This window comes from Triticum dicoccoides, chromosome 4B, assembly GCF_002162155.2.
Source record: "Triticum dicoccoides isolate Atlit2015 ecotype Zavitan chromosome 4B, WEW_v2.0, whole genome shotgun sequence".
Classification (NCBI taxonomy): domain Eukaryota; kingdom Viridiplantae; phylum Streptophyta; class Magnoliopsida; order Poales; family Poaceae; genus Triticum; species Triticum dicoccoides.
Genome location: NC_041387.1, coordinates 679594313 through 679613785, shown reverse-complemented (window position 1 = coordinate 679613785; position 19473 = coordinate 679594313). Strand labels below are relative to the sequence as shown.

The 19473-nt window shown below is 39.5% G+C and overlaps 1 protein-coding gene across 1 annotated transcript; it reads right to left on the bottom strand.

The window, feature by feature from the left end:
• Window positions 1-1466: 1466 nt before the first annotated feature.
• LOC119294339 (tryptophan decarboxylase 1-like) lies at window positions 1467-3396 on the bottom strand. The gene has a single exon (XM_037572545.1). The coding sequence runs from the start codon at window positions 3368-3370 to the stop codon at window positions 1820-1822; it is 1551 nt and encodes a 516-aa protein (XP_037428442.1). The 5' UTR covers window positions 3371-3396; the 3' UTR covers window positions 1467-1819.
• Window positions 3397-19473: the final 16077 nt, after the last annotated feature.

Below are 19473 nucleotides of genomic sequence, written 5' to 3'. Positions count from 1 at the left end.
ATATAAGGGAAAAAAATCTTCAAATGCTCAGTTTTGAGCAATAATTATGACCTGGAGTTGGTGACAATTATGACTTGGTGCCATCCATATTTACAATCCGGCAATTTTGGTAATATTAATCCGGCAAATTTTACATCTTCAAACCGGCTGAATATCAGATGAGTATGTCAAGACCAATATTTCTTAAAACCGGCGCCTTGGAAGCCGATTCAAGTGGATTATTCTTCACATTATTTTTTCTATAAGAAGCCAACATCAGCAATTTGAGTATGAAGCTGGTTATTAACCCGGACTTTCTAGAAGGAGGTGACAAGGATTTAAGGATGATCAAGTGCCGGTTTACAAGAGTATTTAAACCGGAGCACAACCCGACGAATTTGTTCTTGTGTTTATGTTGCAGATCAGTTTAACATGGATGAATCCAAATTAAACTGGGGGCTAATGTCGGGGATATACCCCGCGGTGTAAACCGGCCGGAAGGATAATCCGGCCGGACTTGGCGATTCACCGGCGGCCTGCACAGACCAGACGGTTTATAGTTCATTGGTAATCCGGCAGGCGGGCCAGAGGAGCAACAAGACCCGGCGGCCTGTCTGGCGGTTCATGAAGGCCGGTTCAACCATTGTGGGCCGGTTCAAAAGGAAAGGAATATTTGCCTTACAAGGAGTTGAGACCAACACTTGTATCCGGTTTATATTAGAGATAGACTAGTCCTAATCCTAATAGGACTCCACATGTAACTCGCCCCTTCAACATATATAAGGAGGGGCAGGGCTCCCCAAAGAGGGACGGACAACAATCAATAATCTCTAGGGCTAGACACAAAGAGGAGAGCCGGTTTACGGCGACTCCTTCGTGATGATAATGAGACCTAGCCTCAAACAGCATGTAGGGTTTTTACCGGATGATGTTTCCCGGGGCCCGAAGCTGTCTAAATCCCTGTCTTGTGTTGCGTCTCTCGATTCCGCTCAACCCCTCTCAAGCTACCACATAGATGCGTTGGCCTCGCGACTAAGTCCTCACACTAAGGACATCTGCCGTGACAAAACCACGACACTTGGCGTATTAGATTTGTGTCAAGTCAAACTTTGCCGAATCGGGTCCTTGAGCTAGAGAACACAAACCACCACCGAATTGGGTTGCCTCTGGAGCACTTCTCTGCTACGGAACGACGCCGGACGGGAGGATGAAAGGGTGCTGGAGCGACTAACCTCGTTGAGGCATTGTTATGAGCCGGGTCAAAAACCTTGTGGTAGAGGTGACTGGAAGGAGAGGGGCACGAGAAGGAAAGCTGCGTCGATGTTGGAAGAGACAGAAATGAGGAGATGCAGAAGATTGGGAGGGAATAAGGCGTCGCGAGCGGTGCATATGCCTTGAATATAAGGCGTGCATATGCGTGGACATGCATGAGACTTGATTGGCCGCCCGATTCAGTTCCTTTTCGTGTTACAAAGAGAGAAGCACATATTACAACCCTGAATTGTCAAAAAAGTTTAAGAACAATCCCGAACTTCGAAACCATCTAGTTTACGAGGATACCTATGTGGCGGGGTGACTTTCATATTTCGGGTGTGTGACGTGGCGGGTGACTAAGATGCTGACTAGGCATTTGACTGGTCAAAACCAGTAAAACAGGGATAAACCGGTTTTGACTTGAGAAAGGTTGATTTTTGTTTGGTTTTGTATGTGAGGTTGTAAAGTAGACGGTTTTGTATGTGAGGTTGTAATATGGATCTCCCTGTATTACAATTGTCGAGCATATAAATAGTCGTGTGTTTATTTCATTTTTTGGGTTCAAATTCTCTATGAATGCACACACTTAATCCATCCTCAAGTCATTGGTCGTCCTCTTGATGAGCTCCCATGCACTCCTCACGTGTCTCTCCTCTTGAAGCGACGACCCCACCGCAAACCGGAGCAAGATCCTGTTGCTGAGCACAGTGTGCGCAAAGTAGACTTTGCCAGTCTTGTTCAAATTCTTCATGAGCACACGATTGGCCTCATCTGCGGCCTCCTCTGTTATGGCTCCACTAGCCTTGATCCTGAAGCACACCATGGCAAAGTTTCTAGGCACGACGACCTCGAACCGGTTGTCGGTGCGGATGAGACCTTCGAACAACTTGGCCATGCTTACATCGCTGCGAATGTGCTCTTGAAGCTTGGCGGTGCCATAGGTGCGCATGACCATCCACAGCTTGAGCCCACGAAATCGTCGGCCCAAGCCGACCTGCATGTCCTTGAGATCAGTGACCTCGTCGGAGTCGGTAGCATCGTTCTTGAGGTACTCCGGGTTTGTCTCCATGGAGTCGCTTAGGCGGTGGGCGTCACGGACATAGAGGCAGGTGCAGTCGAGGCAGGTGAGAAGCCACTTGTGCGGACTGACGCTGATGGAGTCCACGCACTCGACACCATCGAGGTGGTGGCGGAACTCCGGGCAGATGCAGGCGCTGCCAGCATAGGCGGCGTCGACGTGGACCCAAGCACCAAAGGATGCAGCAATGTCGGCGACGGCCCCCACCGGGTCGACAGCATTGGAAGATGTGGTGCCCACCGTGGCGCAAACGTACGTTGGCACGAGGCCGGCATCGACGTCAGCCTGCATGGCCTCGAGCAGCTTCGCCGGGTCCAGTGCGTAGTGGGTCTCTGGGCCGGCGGGGATCGAACGGATGTTGGCGGGGTCGAAACCGGCGAGGCGGCATGCCTTGAAGAAGGTGGAGTGGGTCTGGTCCCCGGCGTAGACAACCAGACCCGACGTGCCAAACACTCTCACAGATCCGCTCCGACGCAGCGCGGCGTCACGCGCGGCGACGAGCGTTACCAGCATTGCCTCGCTGGTGGTGCCGAGGATGACGGCGCCACCGGTCCCACGGTCGCCGGTGGCCGTGTGGCTCATGAAGGTGGCGGGCAGGTGAAGGAGATGCGCGAGCCAGTTAAGCGCGAGTACCTCCAACTCAGTTGCTGCGGGGGCAGCCTGCCACGTGAAGCCGACAGTATTCATGGCGGAGGCGATGAGGTCTCCGGCGATGGCGGCGGCGCTGTTGGTGGCCGGGAAGAAAGCGAAGAAGTTTGGGCTGGCCCAGTGCGTCATGCCAGGGATGATGGAGGCCTTGAGCTCCTTCATGGTGACGTGGAGCGGTGCGGGATAGGTTGGCGGGGACGCCATGAACTCGTGCTGCAGGTACCCCGGCTTGACGTCGGGAAGAACTGGCATGGACTCCACGGTGGTGTAGTAGTCGCAGATGAAGTCCACAGCCTCGTGAAGGTAAGATCGGACGTCCTCGGGCTTAAGCGGCCGGAATGGTTCCTTCACGTCGTCGGCGGCCGCGATGCCAGAGAAAACCGTCGGGTTGGTGGTGTTGGAGCTGCCCATTTATATCGCTCTTCTGAGGAGTTTTTGTCCCGGCCGGCAGACGTGCTTGCTCTTTTGCGGGAGTGCTTGCTTGCTGGGTTAGGGGCCGCCGGGTATATGTAGGTAGTTCCAGCGAGTCTGGGGGAAGGGGAGCACATGGAGAAATTCCAGTCAGTGGGGATGGGGACACTTGTTATATGAACTTCCATGAATTTGATTCATACCCTAAGTCCCCTGGATTTTAATTTTGGTTCAGTCAGTTTCTCGGCTGTTGATTCATACCCTGAGATGCGTGCTGTGTTTTTTTTTCCTGGACTGTTCTGGGAGCTGGGTTTGGGCTGTTTTTTGACTCACGGCATATTTGCATCAGTCGATTTGCAACTGGGCCGAAGCCCATTACATGTGCCGCCTAGCCAATCCCTCTTTCCTTCTGTTTTTCTTTTTTATGCGTTCTGCTTTTGTTATTTACTAGCATACATGCCCGTGCGTTGCAACGGAAAAAAAATGATTTGTCCACCAAAACACCCATCAGCGCAACACGGTAGGGCAGGGAAGCGCATGTCGAGGTATCAAAGAAGTAGATATCATGTTTTAATATCTATTACTGTTGTACATGCATGCGTGGATATTGAATTGATACTTTTTGAATATTCAAATGCATTTTTTTTGCATTATTTGGACTTGGTCCAAACACAAGCATTTCACGTAGAAGGTATTCTCTGAAAAAGACATGCACATCTCGTATCACACTCCAAGCTCGTGCAACATCTTCACATATTTAAAGTTGTTGTTCTTTCCATAATTGTTATTATAGTACGTGTTCTATCTTATTTTTCACTACATCATGTCATGATGCTTTAGTTTGTAATGAGGTTGTTCAAACCCTCAACTTGAACTAAAAATTGCATGGATCTTTGATCTATTTAAATTGAGGGAATTCACATGACGGTTCTCTTAGCCTCCCAATATTATTAGGGAGCTAAAATAAATTACTCCATTATATGAAAATTACCCATAAACACACTTGAAATTTAAATCCTTTTTGTTTCTAGATATTTTTTAATCCTGGCCTATTCTCCAATTCAAGTTGTGGAGCTTTGATATATGTGAGAGTAGCCACATGCAGATTTTTGGCTCAATCAGAATTCAAAAATTATTTGAGGGGAATCTTTTCCTCTATTTTTCTTTTCTGAAAAATGGGAACGGTTAAGCACTGCACGGTGGGCCGGCCCCAGTGGCCGCAGCAGCAACAACCTCCCCAATAGCCCAAATAGTGTCAGCCGGCCCTAATTGGCCAAACTGGCCGAACCGGCCCAGCTGCAGCCACCCCCGCTAACCACCTAGGCGCTAGGGGAGAGCGTCTGATCGATCCCCCCAGTCAGTCCCTCCATTCAATCCCCACGTCGCCGTTGCGAAGGCACGTCACCCGCTACAGCGAGCCGCCGCCGCCTCCCCGTCAAGCTCCCTTCCTCCCCCTCCTCCTGGGTTGTTTCCCTCTCCTTCTCCTTAAATGGCCTCTCTTCCCTTGCGCCCTTATTTTCCTTTGCACCTCTCCTCCGGAGACCAGTGCCCATGGCAACCGTCGGCTGAGCAACCACGCATAGTGCTCTGTCCCGCTTCGACTCTACCCCTTTCCTTCAATCCCTCTTTCTCTGCCTCGCCACATCGGCCGGCAACATGGGAAGGGAAGCAATAGCCCGGTGATGCAATCGGTTGTGCCGCTGTTGGTGTCTTCACTAATTTCCGAGCCTTCTTCCTCTACCGAGTTAATTTATTTATTTTCTTCCTTCTGAGTAATTTCCTTGTTCCCTTCCGGATTTCAGGCTGCTTATTGATTCTCTATGTCGTACGTATATAAACTGGTCACATTATATGTGAAGAGCAAGGTGGGATTATTTTAACACTAACCAGGCTAGTACAATAGATTGCTATACATACAAGTGATGTGTTACCGCACATCCTCCTTCGACGATCCTCTACTCCTGGACCAGTGCTGCCGCCTCCATGATCCTCTTCCTGTGCAGGGACAGAGCCTCCCAGATCCCGATACCCGATTCATATAGCAAAAATTAGTGTGGCAGGTTCATCATAGTACACTTTCTGGTGTACGTATACGACGCGATTCATCGGCCCGAAGTTTCGGCCGACAATACACACATACATATTGACTGGAGATCCTACGTGCTAGTATAATGGGCTTTTGGTTGGGCTGGACTTTTTCTCAAATCTTGGAGTAGCAGGGGGCAACGGCCGCTACAGTGTCGAATAATCCCACCTCGTAGGGACCAGGCAGGAGACCACGTACGGATGATGCATCATGGACGAAAACCAAAGAAAAAAAACATAACATAGGACCAACTAAGCGGGACGAAACCAAGAATATCACCTCCCTTTAATAGTAGGTATATATAGATTTTTCTTTATTAGTTGGTTTTATTTTTTTATTTTGTAGGCATTTTTGGGATTTTAAGTGAGTGCAAATGTATATACACAAATACTATGTAATATGTGCGGAAATTACATTATTATATGGTTGTTATTTGCATACTACAAAAGTGCAATTTTAGTGCAAAGTTGTGTGCAACATTACCTTTATTATTTTGAAATTTTTCACTATTTAACAGGAGTAGAATCATCATTGTCACTTAGGGGGTTGGCCCATTGACGGATCCAGCCGAACAACCATGGATATTTTAACGCATGCATGTTAACTCTTAAATTTTGCTCTCCGATTCTAGCTGAGCTACAAACGCGAGCAAGAGAAAGAAGGAACTCATGGCTCTCTTCATCTCAATGAACTATGGATGTGTCGGTGCAAGATGTTCTTAAAAGTAAGGATTTTTATACTGCTGTAAAAAGAACATCAGGCTAGTGTGAGGCAGTCTCTCTCCAAAAAGGCTCATGCCTCCCTTTATATATAGAACATATATCAAAGTACATGGGTGAATGATACAAGGTGAATTTTGGGTAAATCGTGAATCATTATGCCCATGGAGGATTGGAAAAGAATCAAGATCAAGAGGAAACGATTGGTCCCTGAGTTAATTTAAAGTTTGTGAAATTTATTGTTTGTGAATAGCTGCATTGAGAGAGAGAGAGAGAGAGAGAGAGAGAGAGGACCGAGGGTGCCGGGAGTATTTGATGGATCGGGATTGGAGGTTGCATGGGCCTTTGGCAATGATATTTTGATCATTTTTAGCTATAATTAAATCTTTGTTTAACACAATAATTATCAGCAGTCGGGCGCCCTCTAGTTTTTGGGGCCTTGTTCATCCGCTCCGGTTGCACCTGCTAACGTACGGCCTTGACTCAATCGTCTACACAAGACAATATCTGACCTGTATTCGTATATGTTCATACAGAGACGGACACGTGAATTTGCAGATTTGATCGCAACATGAACCACATCGCTGGCAATAACAGGAGTAGAATCATCATTGTCACTTAGGGGGTTTGGCGATGGACGGGTCCAGCCGAACAATCATGGATATATTAACACATGCATGTTAACTCTCAAATTTCACTCTCCCATTCTAACTGAGCTACGAACGTGCGCAGGCGAAAGATGGAACTCATGGCACTCTTCGTCTCAATAAACTATGGATGTGTCGGTGCAAGCTGTTCTAAAAGTAAGGATTTTTCATACTGTTGTAAAAAGTACATCAGGATGGTGTGAGGCAGTCTCTCTCCAAACAGGTTCGTGCCTCACTTTATATATAAAACATAGATCAAAGTACCTGGGCGAATGATACAAGGTGAATCTTGGGTAAATCGTGAAGCATTATGCCCAAGGAGGATTTGAAAAGAATTGAGATCGGGAGGAAGCGAGTGGTCGATGAGTTAATTTGGAGTTTGTGAAATTTATTTTTTTGAATAGCTACATTGATATATCTATCTATATATATATATATATATATATATATATATATATATATATATATATATATATAGAGAGAGAGAGAGAGAGAGAGAGAGAGAGAGAAGAGGGGACCGAGGGCGCTGGGAGTAATAGATGGATCGGCATTGGAGGTTGCATGGGCCTTGGGTTGTGATATTTCCATCATTTTTAGATCTAATTAATACTCTGTTTAACACAATAATTGCCTACATTCGGGCGCCCTCCAAATTAGGGGGCCATGTTCATCTGCTCTGGTTGTACCTGCTAACATACGGCCTTGACTAAATCGTCTGAACAAGACAATGTCTCACTTGTGTGCGTATACATTCGCACAGGAACGCACGTTCGAATTTGCATATCCGATCGCTGGATGAATCATATCGCCAGCAATACCAGCATCAGAATCATTGTTGTAACTTAGGGTTTGGGCGATGATGGTTGGGTCCAGCCGACCTAATACACTACAGATCGAGTCAATCTGATACTAACAACCATGGATATTTATCGCATGCATCTTAACTATGAAATTTCGCTCTTCGAGTCTAGCAGAGCTACAAGCGTGCGTAGGAGAAAGATGGAACGCATGGCTCTCTTCGTCTCAATGATCTATGGATGTGTCAGTGCAATCTGTTCTCAAACGTAAGGATTGTTCATACTGTTGTTAAAAGTACATCACGCTGGTGTGAGGCTGTCTCTCTCCAAACAAGCTCGTGCCTCGCTTTATATATAAAACATAGATCAAAGTACATGAGAGAATGATACAAGGTGAATTTTGGGTAAAGCGTGAAGCATTATGCCCAAGGAGGATTGAAAAAGAATCAAGATCGGGAGGAAACGATTGGTGCATAAGTTAATTTGGAGTTTGTGAATTTTTTTTGAACAACTGCATTGAGAGAGAGAGAGAGATAGAAAGAAGAGGGGACCAGAGAGCGTTGGGAGTAACTGATGGACCAGGATTGGTGGTTGCATGGGCCTTGGGTTGTGATATTTCAATTAATTTTAGCTCTAACTAATGCACTATTTAACACAATAATTGCCTACAGTCGGGTGCCCTCCAATTTTTGCAGCCCTGCTCATCTGCTCCGGTTGTACCTGCAAACATACGGCCTTGATTTAATCGTCTGAACAATTAAATATATCACTTGTGTACGTATACATTAGCATAGCAATGCACATGCGAATTTGCATATTCGATCGCTGGGCGAATTATATTGCTAGCAATACCAGCATCAGAATCATTGTTGTCACTTAGGGGGTTAGGCGATGGACGGGTCCAACCGACCTAATACACTGCATATCGAGTTGATCTGATACTAACAACCATGGATATTTTAACGCATGCAAATTAACTATGAAATTTCACTCTTCGAGTCTAGCCGACCTACAAACGTGCGCAGGAGAAAGCTAGAACTCATGGCTCTCTTCATCTCAATAAACTATGCATGTGTCGGTTCAAGCTGTTCTCAAAAGTAAGGATTTTTCATACTGTTGTGAAAGGTACATCGGGCTGGTGTGAGGCTGTCTCTCCAAATAGGCTCGTGCCTCTGTTTATATATAGAACATAGATCAAAGTACATGGACGAATGATAGAAGGTGGATTTTGGGTAAATCGTGAAGCATTATGCCCAAGGAGGATTGGAAAAGAATCAAGATCAGGAGGAAATGATTGGTCCATGAGTTAATTTGGAGTTTGTGATTTTTTCTGAATAGCTACATTGAGAGAGAGAGAGAGAGAAGAGGGGAGTAATTGATGGATCGGGATTGGAGGTTGCATGGGCCTTGGGCTGTGATATTTCCATCATTTTTAGGTCTAACTAATGCTCTATTTAACACAATAATTACCTACAGTCAGGGGACCTCCAATATTTGGGGCCTTGTTCGTCCGCTCTGGTTGCACCTGCTAAAATACGGCCTTGACTCAATCGTCTGGACAAGACAATATCTAACCTGTGTACGTATACATTCATACAGGAACACACACACGAATTTGTCGATTCGATCACCGCATGAATCATATCACAGCAATAACAGAAGTAGAATCAACATTGTCACTTAGGGGGTTGGGCAATGGATGGGTCCAGCCGAACAATCATGTATATTTTAACACATGCATGTTAACCCTCAAATTTTGCTCTCCGGATCTACCTGAGCTACAAACGTGCGCAGGAGAAAGATGGAACTCATGGCTCTCTTCGTCTGAATGAACTATGGATGTGTCGGTGCAAGCTGTTCTAAGAATTAAGGATTTTTCATATCGTTGTAAAAAGTACATCAGGATGGTGTGAGCTAGTCTCTCTGCAAAACCGTAACTAGTTCTGTGGCAAGCTATTGTAGAAAATCCTACTCCTATATATAGGTAAAATTGTGTCTATCATAGCTTGCCACAGAACTAGTTAAGGCATGCTAAACATTTAACGGTTTAAAAGTAAGTAAAAAATATGAAATAAATAGGGGAGCCTCACTCTAATATAATAAGATGATCCAACGGTGTGATTGTGAAAATATGCATTTATGTGTCCTCAGCGAAAAAAACAAGCATTTCAGCTCACTCCAGGATCAATATATATTGAAACATTTGTTCCTTTTGTCCAGCACACATGCAGCCAAATTTTTTCAATCCATCCGTCGGATCATGTTATATTATAGGTGTGATGGCTCAGTATTTTTTTCAAGATTTTTGAGAACATTTACACTGTCCAAAACCTTAACTAGTTCTGTGGCAAGCTATTGTAGAAAATCCTACTCCTATATATAGGTAAAACTATGTCTATCATAGCATGTCACAGAACTAGTTAAGGCATGCTAAATATTTAACGGTTTAAAAGTAAGTAAAAATATGAAATAAATAGGGGAGCCTCACTCTAATATAATAAGATGATCCAACAGTGTGATTGTGAAAATATGCATTTATGTGTCCTCAGCAAAAAAAAGCATTTCAGCTCACTTCAGGATCAATATATATTGAAACATTTGTTCTTTTTGTCCAGGACACATGCAGTCAAATTTTTTCTATCCATTCGTTAGATCATGTTATATTATAGGTGTGATGGTTCAATATTTTTTTCAGGATTTTTAAGAACATTTACACCGTCCAAAACCTTAACTAGTTCTGTGGCAAGCTATTGCAGAAAATCCTACTCCTATATATAGGTAAAACTGTGTCTACCATAGCTTGCCACAGAACAAGTTAAGGCATGCTAAACATTTAACGGTTTAATAGTAAGTAAAAAATATGAAATAAATAGGGGAGCCTCACTCTAATATAATAAGATGATCCAACGGTGTAATTGTGAAAATATGCATTTATGTGTCCTCCTGAAAAAACAAGCATTTCAGCTCACTGCAGGATCAATATATATTGAAACATTTGTTCTTTTTGTCCAGCACACATGCAACCAAATTTTTTCAATCCATCCGTTGGATCATGTTATATTATAGGTGTGATGGCTCAGTATTTTTTTAAGGATTTTTAAGAACATTTACACCGTCCAAAATCTTAACTAGTTCTGTGGCAAGCTATTGTAGAAAATCCTACTCCTATATATAGGTAAAATTGTGTCTACCATAGCTTGCCACAGAACGAGTTAAGGCATGCTAAACATTTAACGGTTTAAAAGTAAGTAAAAAATATGAAATAAATAGGGGAGCCTCACTCTAATATAGTAAGATGATCAAACGGTGTGATTGTGAAAATATGCATTTATGTGTCCTCAGTGAAAAAAACAAGCATTTCAGCTCACTACAGGATAAATATATATTGAAACATTTGTTCTTTTAGTCCAGGACACATGCAATCAAATTTTTTCAATAGATCCGTTGGATCATGTTATATTATAGGTGTGATGGTTCAGTATTTTTTTAGGATTTTGAGAACATTTACACCGTCCAAAACCTTAACTAGTTCTGTGGCAAGTTATTGTAGAAAATCCTACTCCTATATATAGGTAAAACTGTGTCTATCATAGCTTGCCACAGAACTAGTTAAGACATGCTAAACATTTAACGGTTTAAAAGTAAGTAAAAAATATGAAATAAATAGGGGAGCCTCACTCTAATATAATAAGATGATCCAACAGTGTGATTGTGAAAATATGCATTTATGTGTCCTCAGTGAAAAAACAAGCATTTCAGCTCACTGCAGGATCAATATATATTGAAACATTTGTTCTTTTTGTCCAGGACAAATGTAGTCAAAAAATTTCAATCCATCCGTTAGATCATGTTATATTATAGGTGTGATGGTTCAGTATTTTTTTTCAGGATTTTTGAGAACATTTACACCGTCCAAAACCTTAACTAGTTCTGTGGCAAGCTATTGTAGAAAATCCTACTCCTATATATAGGTAAAACTCTGTCTATCATAGCTTGCCACAGAACTAGTTAAGGCATACTAAACATTTAATGGTTTAAAAGTAAGTAAAAATATGAAATAAATAGGGGAGCCTCACTCTAATATAATAAGATGATCCAACGATGTGATTGTGAAAATATGCATTTATGTGACCTCAGCAAAAAAAATAAGCATTTCAGCTCACTGCAGGATCAATAAATATTGAAACATTTGTTCTTTTTGTCCAGGACACATGCAGTCAAATTTTTTCAATCCATCCGTTGGATCATGTTATATTATAGGTGTGATGGTTCAGGATTTTTGAGAAATTTACACCGTCCAAAACCTTAACTAGTTCTGTGGCAAGCTATTATAGAAAATCCTACTCCTATATATAGGTAAAACTGTGTGTATCATAGCTTGCCACAGAACTAGTTAAGGCATGCTAAACATTTCATGATTTAAAAGTAAGTAAAAAATATGAAATAAATAGGGGAGCCTCACTCTAATATAATAAGATGATCCAACGGTGTGATTGTGAAAGTATGCATTTATGTGTCCTCAGCGAAAAAAACAAGCATTTCAGCTCACTGTGGGATCAATATATATTGAAACATTTGTTCTTCTTGTCCAGCACACATGCAGCCAAAAATTTTCAACCCATCCATTGGATCATGTTATATTATAGGTGTGATGGTTCAGTATTTTTTTCAGGATTTTGAGAACATTTACACCGTCCAAAACCTTAACAAGTTCTGTGGCAAGCTATTATAGAAAATCCTACTCCTATATATAGGTAAACTGTGTCTATCATAGCTTGCCACAGAACTAGTTAAGGCATGCTAAACATTTAACGATTTAAAAGTAAGTAAAAAATATGAAATAAATAGGGGAGCCTCAATCTAATATAATAAGATGATCCAACGATGTGATTGTGAAAATATGCATTTATGTGACCTCAGCAAAAAAAATAAGCATTTCAGCTCACTGCAGGATCAATATATATTGAAACATTTGTTCTTTTTGTCAAGGACACATGCAGTCAAATTTTTTCAATACATCCGTTGGATCATGTTATATTATAGGTGTGATGGTTCAGTATTTTTTTAGGATTTTGAGAACATTTACACCGTCCAAAACCATAACTAGTTCTGTGGCAAGCTATTGTAGAAAATCCTACTCCTATATATAGGTAAAATTGTGTCTACCATAGCTTGCCATAGAACGAGTTAAGGCATGCTAAACATTTAAAGGTTTAAAAGTAAGTAAAAAATATGAAATAAATAGGGGAGCCTCACTCTAATATAATAAGATGATCCAACGGTGTGATTGTGAAAATATGCATTTATGTGTCCTCAGCGAAAAAAACAAGCATTTCAGCTCACTGCAGGATCAATATATATTGAAACATTTGTTCTTTTTGTCCAGGACACATGTAGTCAAAATTTTTCAATCCATCCGTTGGATCATGTTATATTATAGGTGTGATGGTTCAGTATTTTTTTCAGGATTTTTGAGAACATTTACACCATCCAAAACCTTAACTAGTTCTGTGGCAAGCTATTGTAGAAAATACTACTCCTATATATAGGAAAACTGTGTCTATCATAGCTTGCCACAGAACTAGTTAAGGCATACTAAACATTTAATGGTTTAAAAGTAAGTAAAAATATGAAATAAATAGGGGAGCCTCACTCTAATATAATAAGATGATCCAACGATGTGATTGTGTAAATATGCATTTATGTGTCCTCAGCAAAAAAAATAAGCATTTCAGCTCACTGTAGGATCAATATATATTGAAACATTTGTTCTTTTTGTCCAGGACACATGCAGTCAAAATTTTTCAATCCATCCGTTGGATCATGTTATATTATAGGTGTGATGGTTCAGTATTTTTTTCAGGATTTTTGAGAAATTTACACCGTCCAAAACCTTAACTAGTTCTGTGGCAAGCTATTGTAGAAAATCCTACTCCTATATATAGGTAAAACTGTGTCTATCATAGCTTGCCACAGAACTAGTTAAGGCATGCTAAACATTTAACGATTTAAAAGTAAGTAAAAAAATAAGAAATAAATAGGGGAGCCTCACTCTAATATAATAAGATGATCCAACAATGTGATTGTGAAAGTATGCATTTATGTGTCCTCAGCGAAAAAAACAAGCATTTCAGCTCACTGTATGATCAATATATATTGAAACATTTGTTCTTCTTGTCCAGCACACATGCAGCCAAATTTTTTCAACCCATCCGTTGGATCATGTTATATTATTGGTGTGATGGTTCAGTATTTTTTCAGGATTTTGAGAACATTTACACCGTCCAAAACCTTCACTAGTTCTGTGGCAAGCTATTATAGAAAATCCTACTCCTATATATAGGTAAAACTGTGTCTATCATAGCTTGTCATAGAACTAGTTAATGCATGCTAAACATTTAACGGTTTAAAAGTAAGTAAAAAATATGAAATAAATAGGGGAGCCTCACTCTAATATAATAAGATGATCCAACGGTGTGATTGTGAAAATATGATTTATGTGTCCACAGCGAAAAAACAAGCATTTCAGCTCACTATAGGATCAATATATATTGAAACATTTGTTCTTTTTGTCCAGGACACATGTAGCCAAATTTTTCCAACCCATCCGTTGGATCATGTTATATTATAGGTGTGATGGTTCAGTATTTTTTCAGGATTTTTGAGAACATTTACACTGTCCAAAACCTTAACTAGTTCTGTGGCAAGCTATTGTAGAAAATCCTATATATTGGTAAAACTGTGTCTATCATAGCTTGCCACAGAACTAGTTAAGGCATGCTAAACATTTAATGGTTTAAAAGTAAGTAAAAATATGAAATAAATAGGGGAGCCTCACTCTAATGTAATAAGATGATCCAACAATGTGATTGTGAAAATATGCATTTATGTGCCCTCAGCGAAAAAATAAGCATTTCAGCTCATTACAGAATCAATACATATTGAAACATTTGTTCTTTTTGTCCAGGACACATGCAGTCAAATTTTTTTAATCCGTCCGTTGGATCATGTTATATTATAGGTGTGATGGTTCAGTATTTTTTTAGGATTTTTGAGAAATTTACACCGTCCAAAACCTTAACTAGTTCTGTGACAAGCTATTGTAGAAAATCCTACTCCTATATATAGGTAAAATTGTGTCTATCATAGCTTGCCACAGAACTAGTTAAGGCATGCTAAACATTTAATGGTTTAAAAGTAAGTAAAAAATATGAAATAAATAGGGGAGCCTCACTCTAATATAATAAGATGATCCAACGGTGTGATTGTGAAAATATGCATTTATGTGTCCTCAGCGAAAAAAACAAGCATTTCATCTCACTGCGGGATCAATATATATTGAAACATTTTTCTTTTTGTCCAGCACACATGCAGCCAAATTTTTTCAACCCATCTGTTGGATCATGTTATATTATAGGTCTGATGGTTCAGTATTTTTTTCAGGATTTTTGAGAACATTTACACTGTCCAAAACTTTAACTAGTTCTGTGGCAAGCTATTGTAGAAAATCCTACTCCTATATATAGGTAAAACTGTGTCTATCATAGCTTGCCATAGAACTAGTTAAGGCATGCTAAACATTTAACGGTTTAAAAGTAAGTAAAAAATATGAAATAAATAGAGGAGCCTCACTCTAATATAATAAGATGATCCAACAATGTGATTGTGAAAATATGCACTTGTGTGTCCTCAGCGAAAAAACAAGCATTTCAGCTCACTGCATGATAAATATATATTGAAACATTTGTTCTTTTTGTCCCGGACACATGCAATCAAATTTTTTCAATCCATCCATTGGATCATGTTATATTATAGGTGTGATGGTTCAGTATTTTTTTCAAGATTTTGAGAACATTTACACCGTGGAAAACCTTAACTAGTTCTATGGCAAGCTATTGTAGAAAACCCTACTAACCGTGTCTATCCTAGCTTGCCACAGAACTAGTTAAGGCATGCTAAACATTTAATGGTTTAAAAGTAAGTAAAAATATGAAATAAATAGGGGAGCCTCACTCTAATGTAATAAGATGATCCAACGATGTGATTGTGAAAATATGCATTTATGTGTCCTCAGCGAAAAAAATAAGCATTTCAGCTCACTGGAGGATCAATACATATTAAAACATTTGTTCTTTTTGTCCAGGACACATGCAGTCAAATTTCTTCAATCCATCCGTTAGATCATGTTATATTATAGGTGTGATGGTTCAGTATTTTTTTCAGGATTTTTGAGAAATTTACACCGTCCAAAACCTTAACTAGTTCTATGGCAAGCTATTGTAGAAAATCCTACTCCTATATATAGGTAAAGCTGTGTCTATCATAGCTTGCCGCAGAACTAGTTAAGGCATGCTAAACATTTAAGGGTTTAAAAGTAAGTAAAAAATATGAAATAAATAGGGGAGCCTCACTCTAATATAATAGGATGATCCAACGGTGTGATTGTGAAAATATGCATTTATGTGTCCTCAGCGAGAAAAACAAGCATTTCAGCTCACTGCGGGATCAATATATATTGAAACATTTGTTCTTTTTGTCCAACACACATGCAGCCAAATTTTTCAACCCATCTGTTGGATCATGTTATATTATAGGTGTGATGGTTCAGTATTTTTTTTCAGGATTTTTGAGAACATTTACACTGTCCAAAATCTTAACTAGATCTGTGGCAAGCTATTGTAGAAAATCCTACTCCTATATATAGGTAAAACTCTGTCTATCATAGCTTGCCATAGAACTAGTTAAGGCATGCTAAACATTTAACGGTTTAAAATTAAGTAAAATATATGAAATAAATAGAGGAGCCTCACTCTAATATAATAAGATGATCCAACGGTGTGATTGTGAAAATATGCATTTGTGTGTCCTCAGCGAAAAAAACAAGCTTTTCAGCTCACTGCAGGACAAATATATATTGAAACATTTGTTCTTTTTGTCCAGGACACATGCAGTCAAATTTTTTCAATCCATCCGTTGGATCATGTTATATTATAGGTGTGATGGTTCAGTATTCTTTTTCAGGATTTTGAGAACATTTACACCATCGAAAACCTTAACTAGTTCTGTGGCAAGCTATTGTAGAAAATCCTACTCCTATATATAGGTAAAACTCTGTCTATCATAGCTTGCCATAGAACTAGTTAAGGCATGCTAAACATTTAACGGTTTAAAATTAAGTAAAATATATGAAATAAATAGAGGAGCCTCACTCTAATATAATAAGATGATCCAACGGTGTGATTGTGAAAATATGCATTTGTGTGTCCTCAGCGAAAAAAACAAGCTTTTCAGCTCACTGCAGGATAAATATATATTGAAACATTTGTTCTTTTTGTCCAGGACACATGCAGTCAAATTTTTTCAATCCATCCGTTGGATCATGTTATATTATAGGTGTGATGGTTCAGTATTTTTTTCAGGATTTTTGAGAAATTTACACCGTCTAAAACCTTAACTAGTTCTGTGGCAAGCTATTGTAGAAAATCCTACTCCTATATATAGGTAAAACTGTGTCTATCATAGCTTGCCATAGAACTAGTTAAGGCATGCTAAACATTTAACGATTTAAAAGTAAGTAAAAAAATATGAAATAAATAGGGGAGCCTCACTCTAATATAATAAGATGATCCAACAGTGTGATTGTGAAAGTATGCATTTATGTGTCCTCAGCGAAAAAAACAAGCATTTCAGCTCACTGTGGGATCAATATATATTGAAACATTTGTTCTTCTTGTCCAGCACACATGCAGCCAAATTTTTTAAACCCATCCGTTGGATCATGTTATATTATAGGTGTGATGGTTCAGTATTTTTTCAGGATTTTGAGAACATTTACACCGTCCAAAACCTTCACTAGTTCTGTGGCAAGCTATTATAGAAAATCCTACTCCTATATATAGGTAAAACTGTGTCTATCATAGCTTGTCATAGAACTAGTTAATGCATGCTAAACATTTAACGGTTTAAAAGTAAGTAAAAAATATGAAATAAATAGGGGAGCCTCACTCTAATATAATAAGATGATCCAACGGTGTGATTGTGAAAATATGATTTATGTGTCCTCAAGGAAAAAAAACAAGCATTTCAGCTCACTATAGGATCAATATATATTGAAACATTTGTTCTTTTTGTCCAGGACACATGTAGCCAAATTTTTCCAACCCATCCGTTGGATCATGTTATATTATAGGTGTGATGGTTCAGTATTTTTTCAGGATTTTTGAGAACATTTACACTGTCCAAAACCTTAACTAGTTCTGTGGCAAGTTATTGTAGAAAATCCTATATATAGGTAAAACTGTGTCTATCATAGCTTGCCACAGAACTAGTTAAGGCATGCTAAACATTTAATGGTTTAAAAGTAAGTAAAAATATGAAATAAATAGGGGAGCCTCACTCTAATGTAATAAGATGATCCAACAATGTGATTGTGAAAATATGCATTTATGTGTCCTCAGCGAAAAAATAAGCATTTCAGCTCACTGCAGAATCAATACATATTGAAACATTTGTTCTTTTTGTCCAGGACACATGCAGTCAAATTTTTTCAATCCGACCGTTGGATCATGTTATATTATAGGTGTGATGGTTCAGTATTTTTTTTAGGATTTTTGAGAAATTTACACCGTCCAAAACCTTAACTAGTTCTGTGACAAGCTATTGTAGAAAATCCTACTCCTATATATAGGTAAAATTGTGTCTATCATAGCTTGCCACAGAACTAGTTAAGGCATGCTGAACATTTAATGGTCTAAAAGTAAGTAAAAAATATGAAATAAATAGGGGAGCCTCACTCTAATATAATAAGATGATCCAACGGTGTGATTGTGAAAATATGCATTTATGTGTCCTCAGCGAAAAAAACAAGCATTTCATCTCACTGCGGGATCAATATATATTGAAACATTTGTTCTTTTTGTCCAGCACACATGCAGCCAAATTTTTTCAACCCATCTGTTGGATCATGTTATATTATAGGTCTGATGGTTCAGTATTTTTTTCAGGATTTTTGAGAACATTTACACTGTCCAAAACTTTAACTAGTTCTATGGCAAGCTATTGTAGAAAATCCTACTCCTATATATAGGTAAAACTGTGTCTATCATAGCTTGCCATAGAACTAGTTAAGGCATGCTAAACATTTAACGGTTTAAAAGTAAGTAAAAAATATGAAATAAATAGAGGAGCCTCACTCTAATATAATAAGATGATCCAACAATGTGATTGTGAAAATATGCATTTGTGTGTCCTCAGCGAAAAAACAAGCATTTCAGCTCACTGCATGATAAATATATATTGAAACATTTGTTCTTTTTGTCCCGGACACATGCAATCAAATTTTTTCAATCCATCCATTGGATCATGTTATATTATAGGTGTGATGGTTCAGTATTTTTTTCAGGATTTTGAGAACATTTACACCGTGGAAAACCTTAACTAGTTCTATGGCAAGCTATTGTAGAAAACCCTACCAACTGTGTCTATCATAGCTTGCCACAGAACTAGTCAAGGCATGCTAAACATTTAATGGTTTAAAAGTAAGTAAAAATATGAAATAAATAGGGGAGCCTCACTCTAATGTAATAAGATGATCCAACGATGTGATTGTGAAAATATGCATTTATGTGTCCTCAGCGAAAAAAATAAGCATTTCAGCTCACTACAGGATCAATACATATTAAAACATTTGTTCTTTTTGTCCAGGACACATGCAGTCAAATTTCTTCAATCCATCCGTTAGATCATGTTATATTATAGGTGTGATGGTTCAGTATTTTTTTCAGGATTTTTGAGAAATTTACACCATCCAAAACCTTAACTAGTTCTATGGCAAGCTATTGTAGAAAATCCTACT

Coding starts and splice junctions, on each gene's coding strand:
- LOC119294339 (XM_037572545.1), bottom strand. CDS start 3,370: ATGGGCAGCTCCAACACCACCAACCCGACGGTTTTCTCTGGCATCGCG.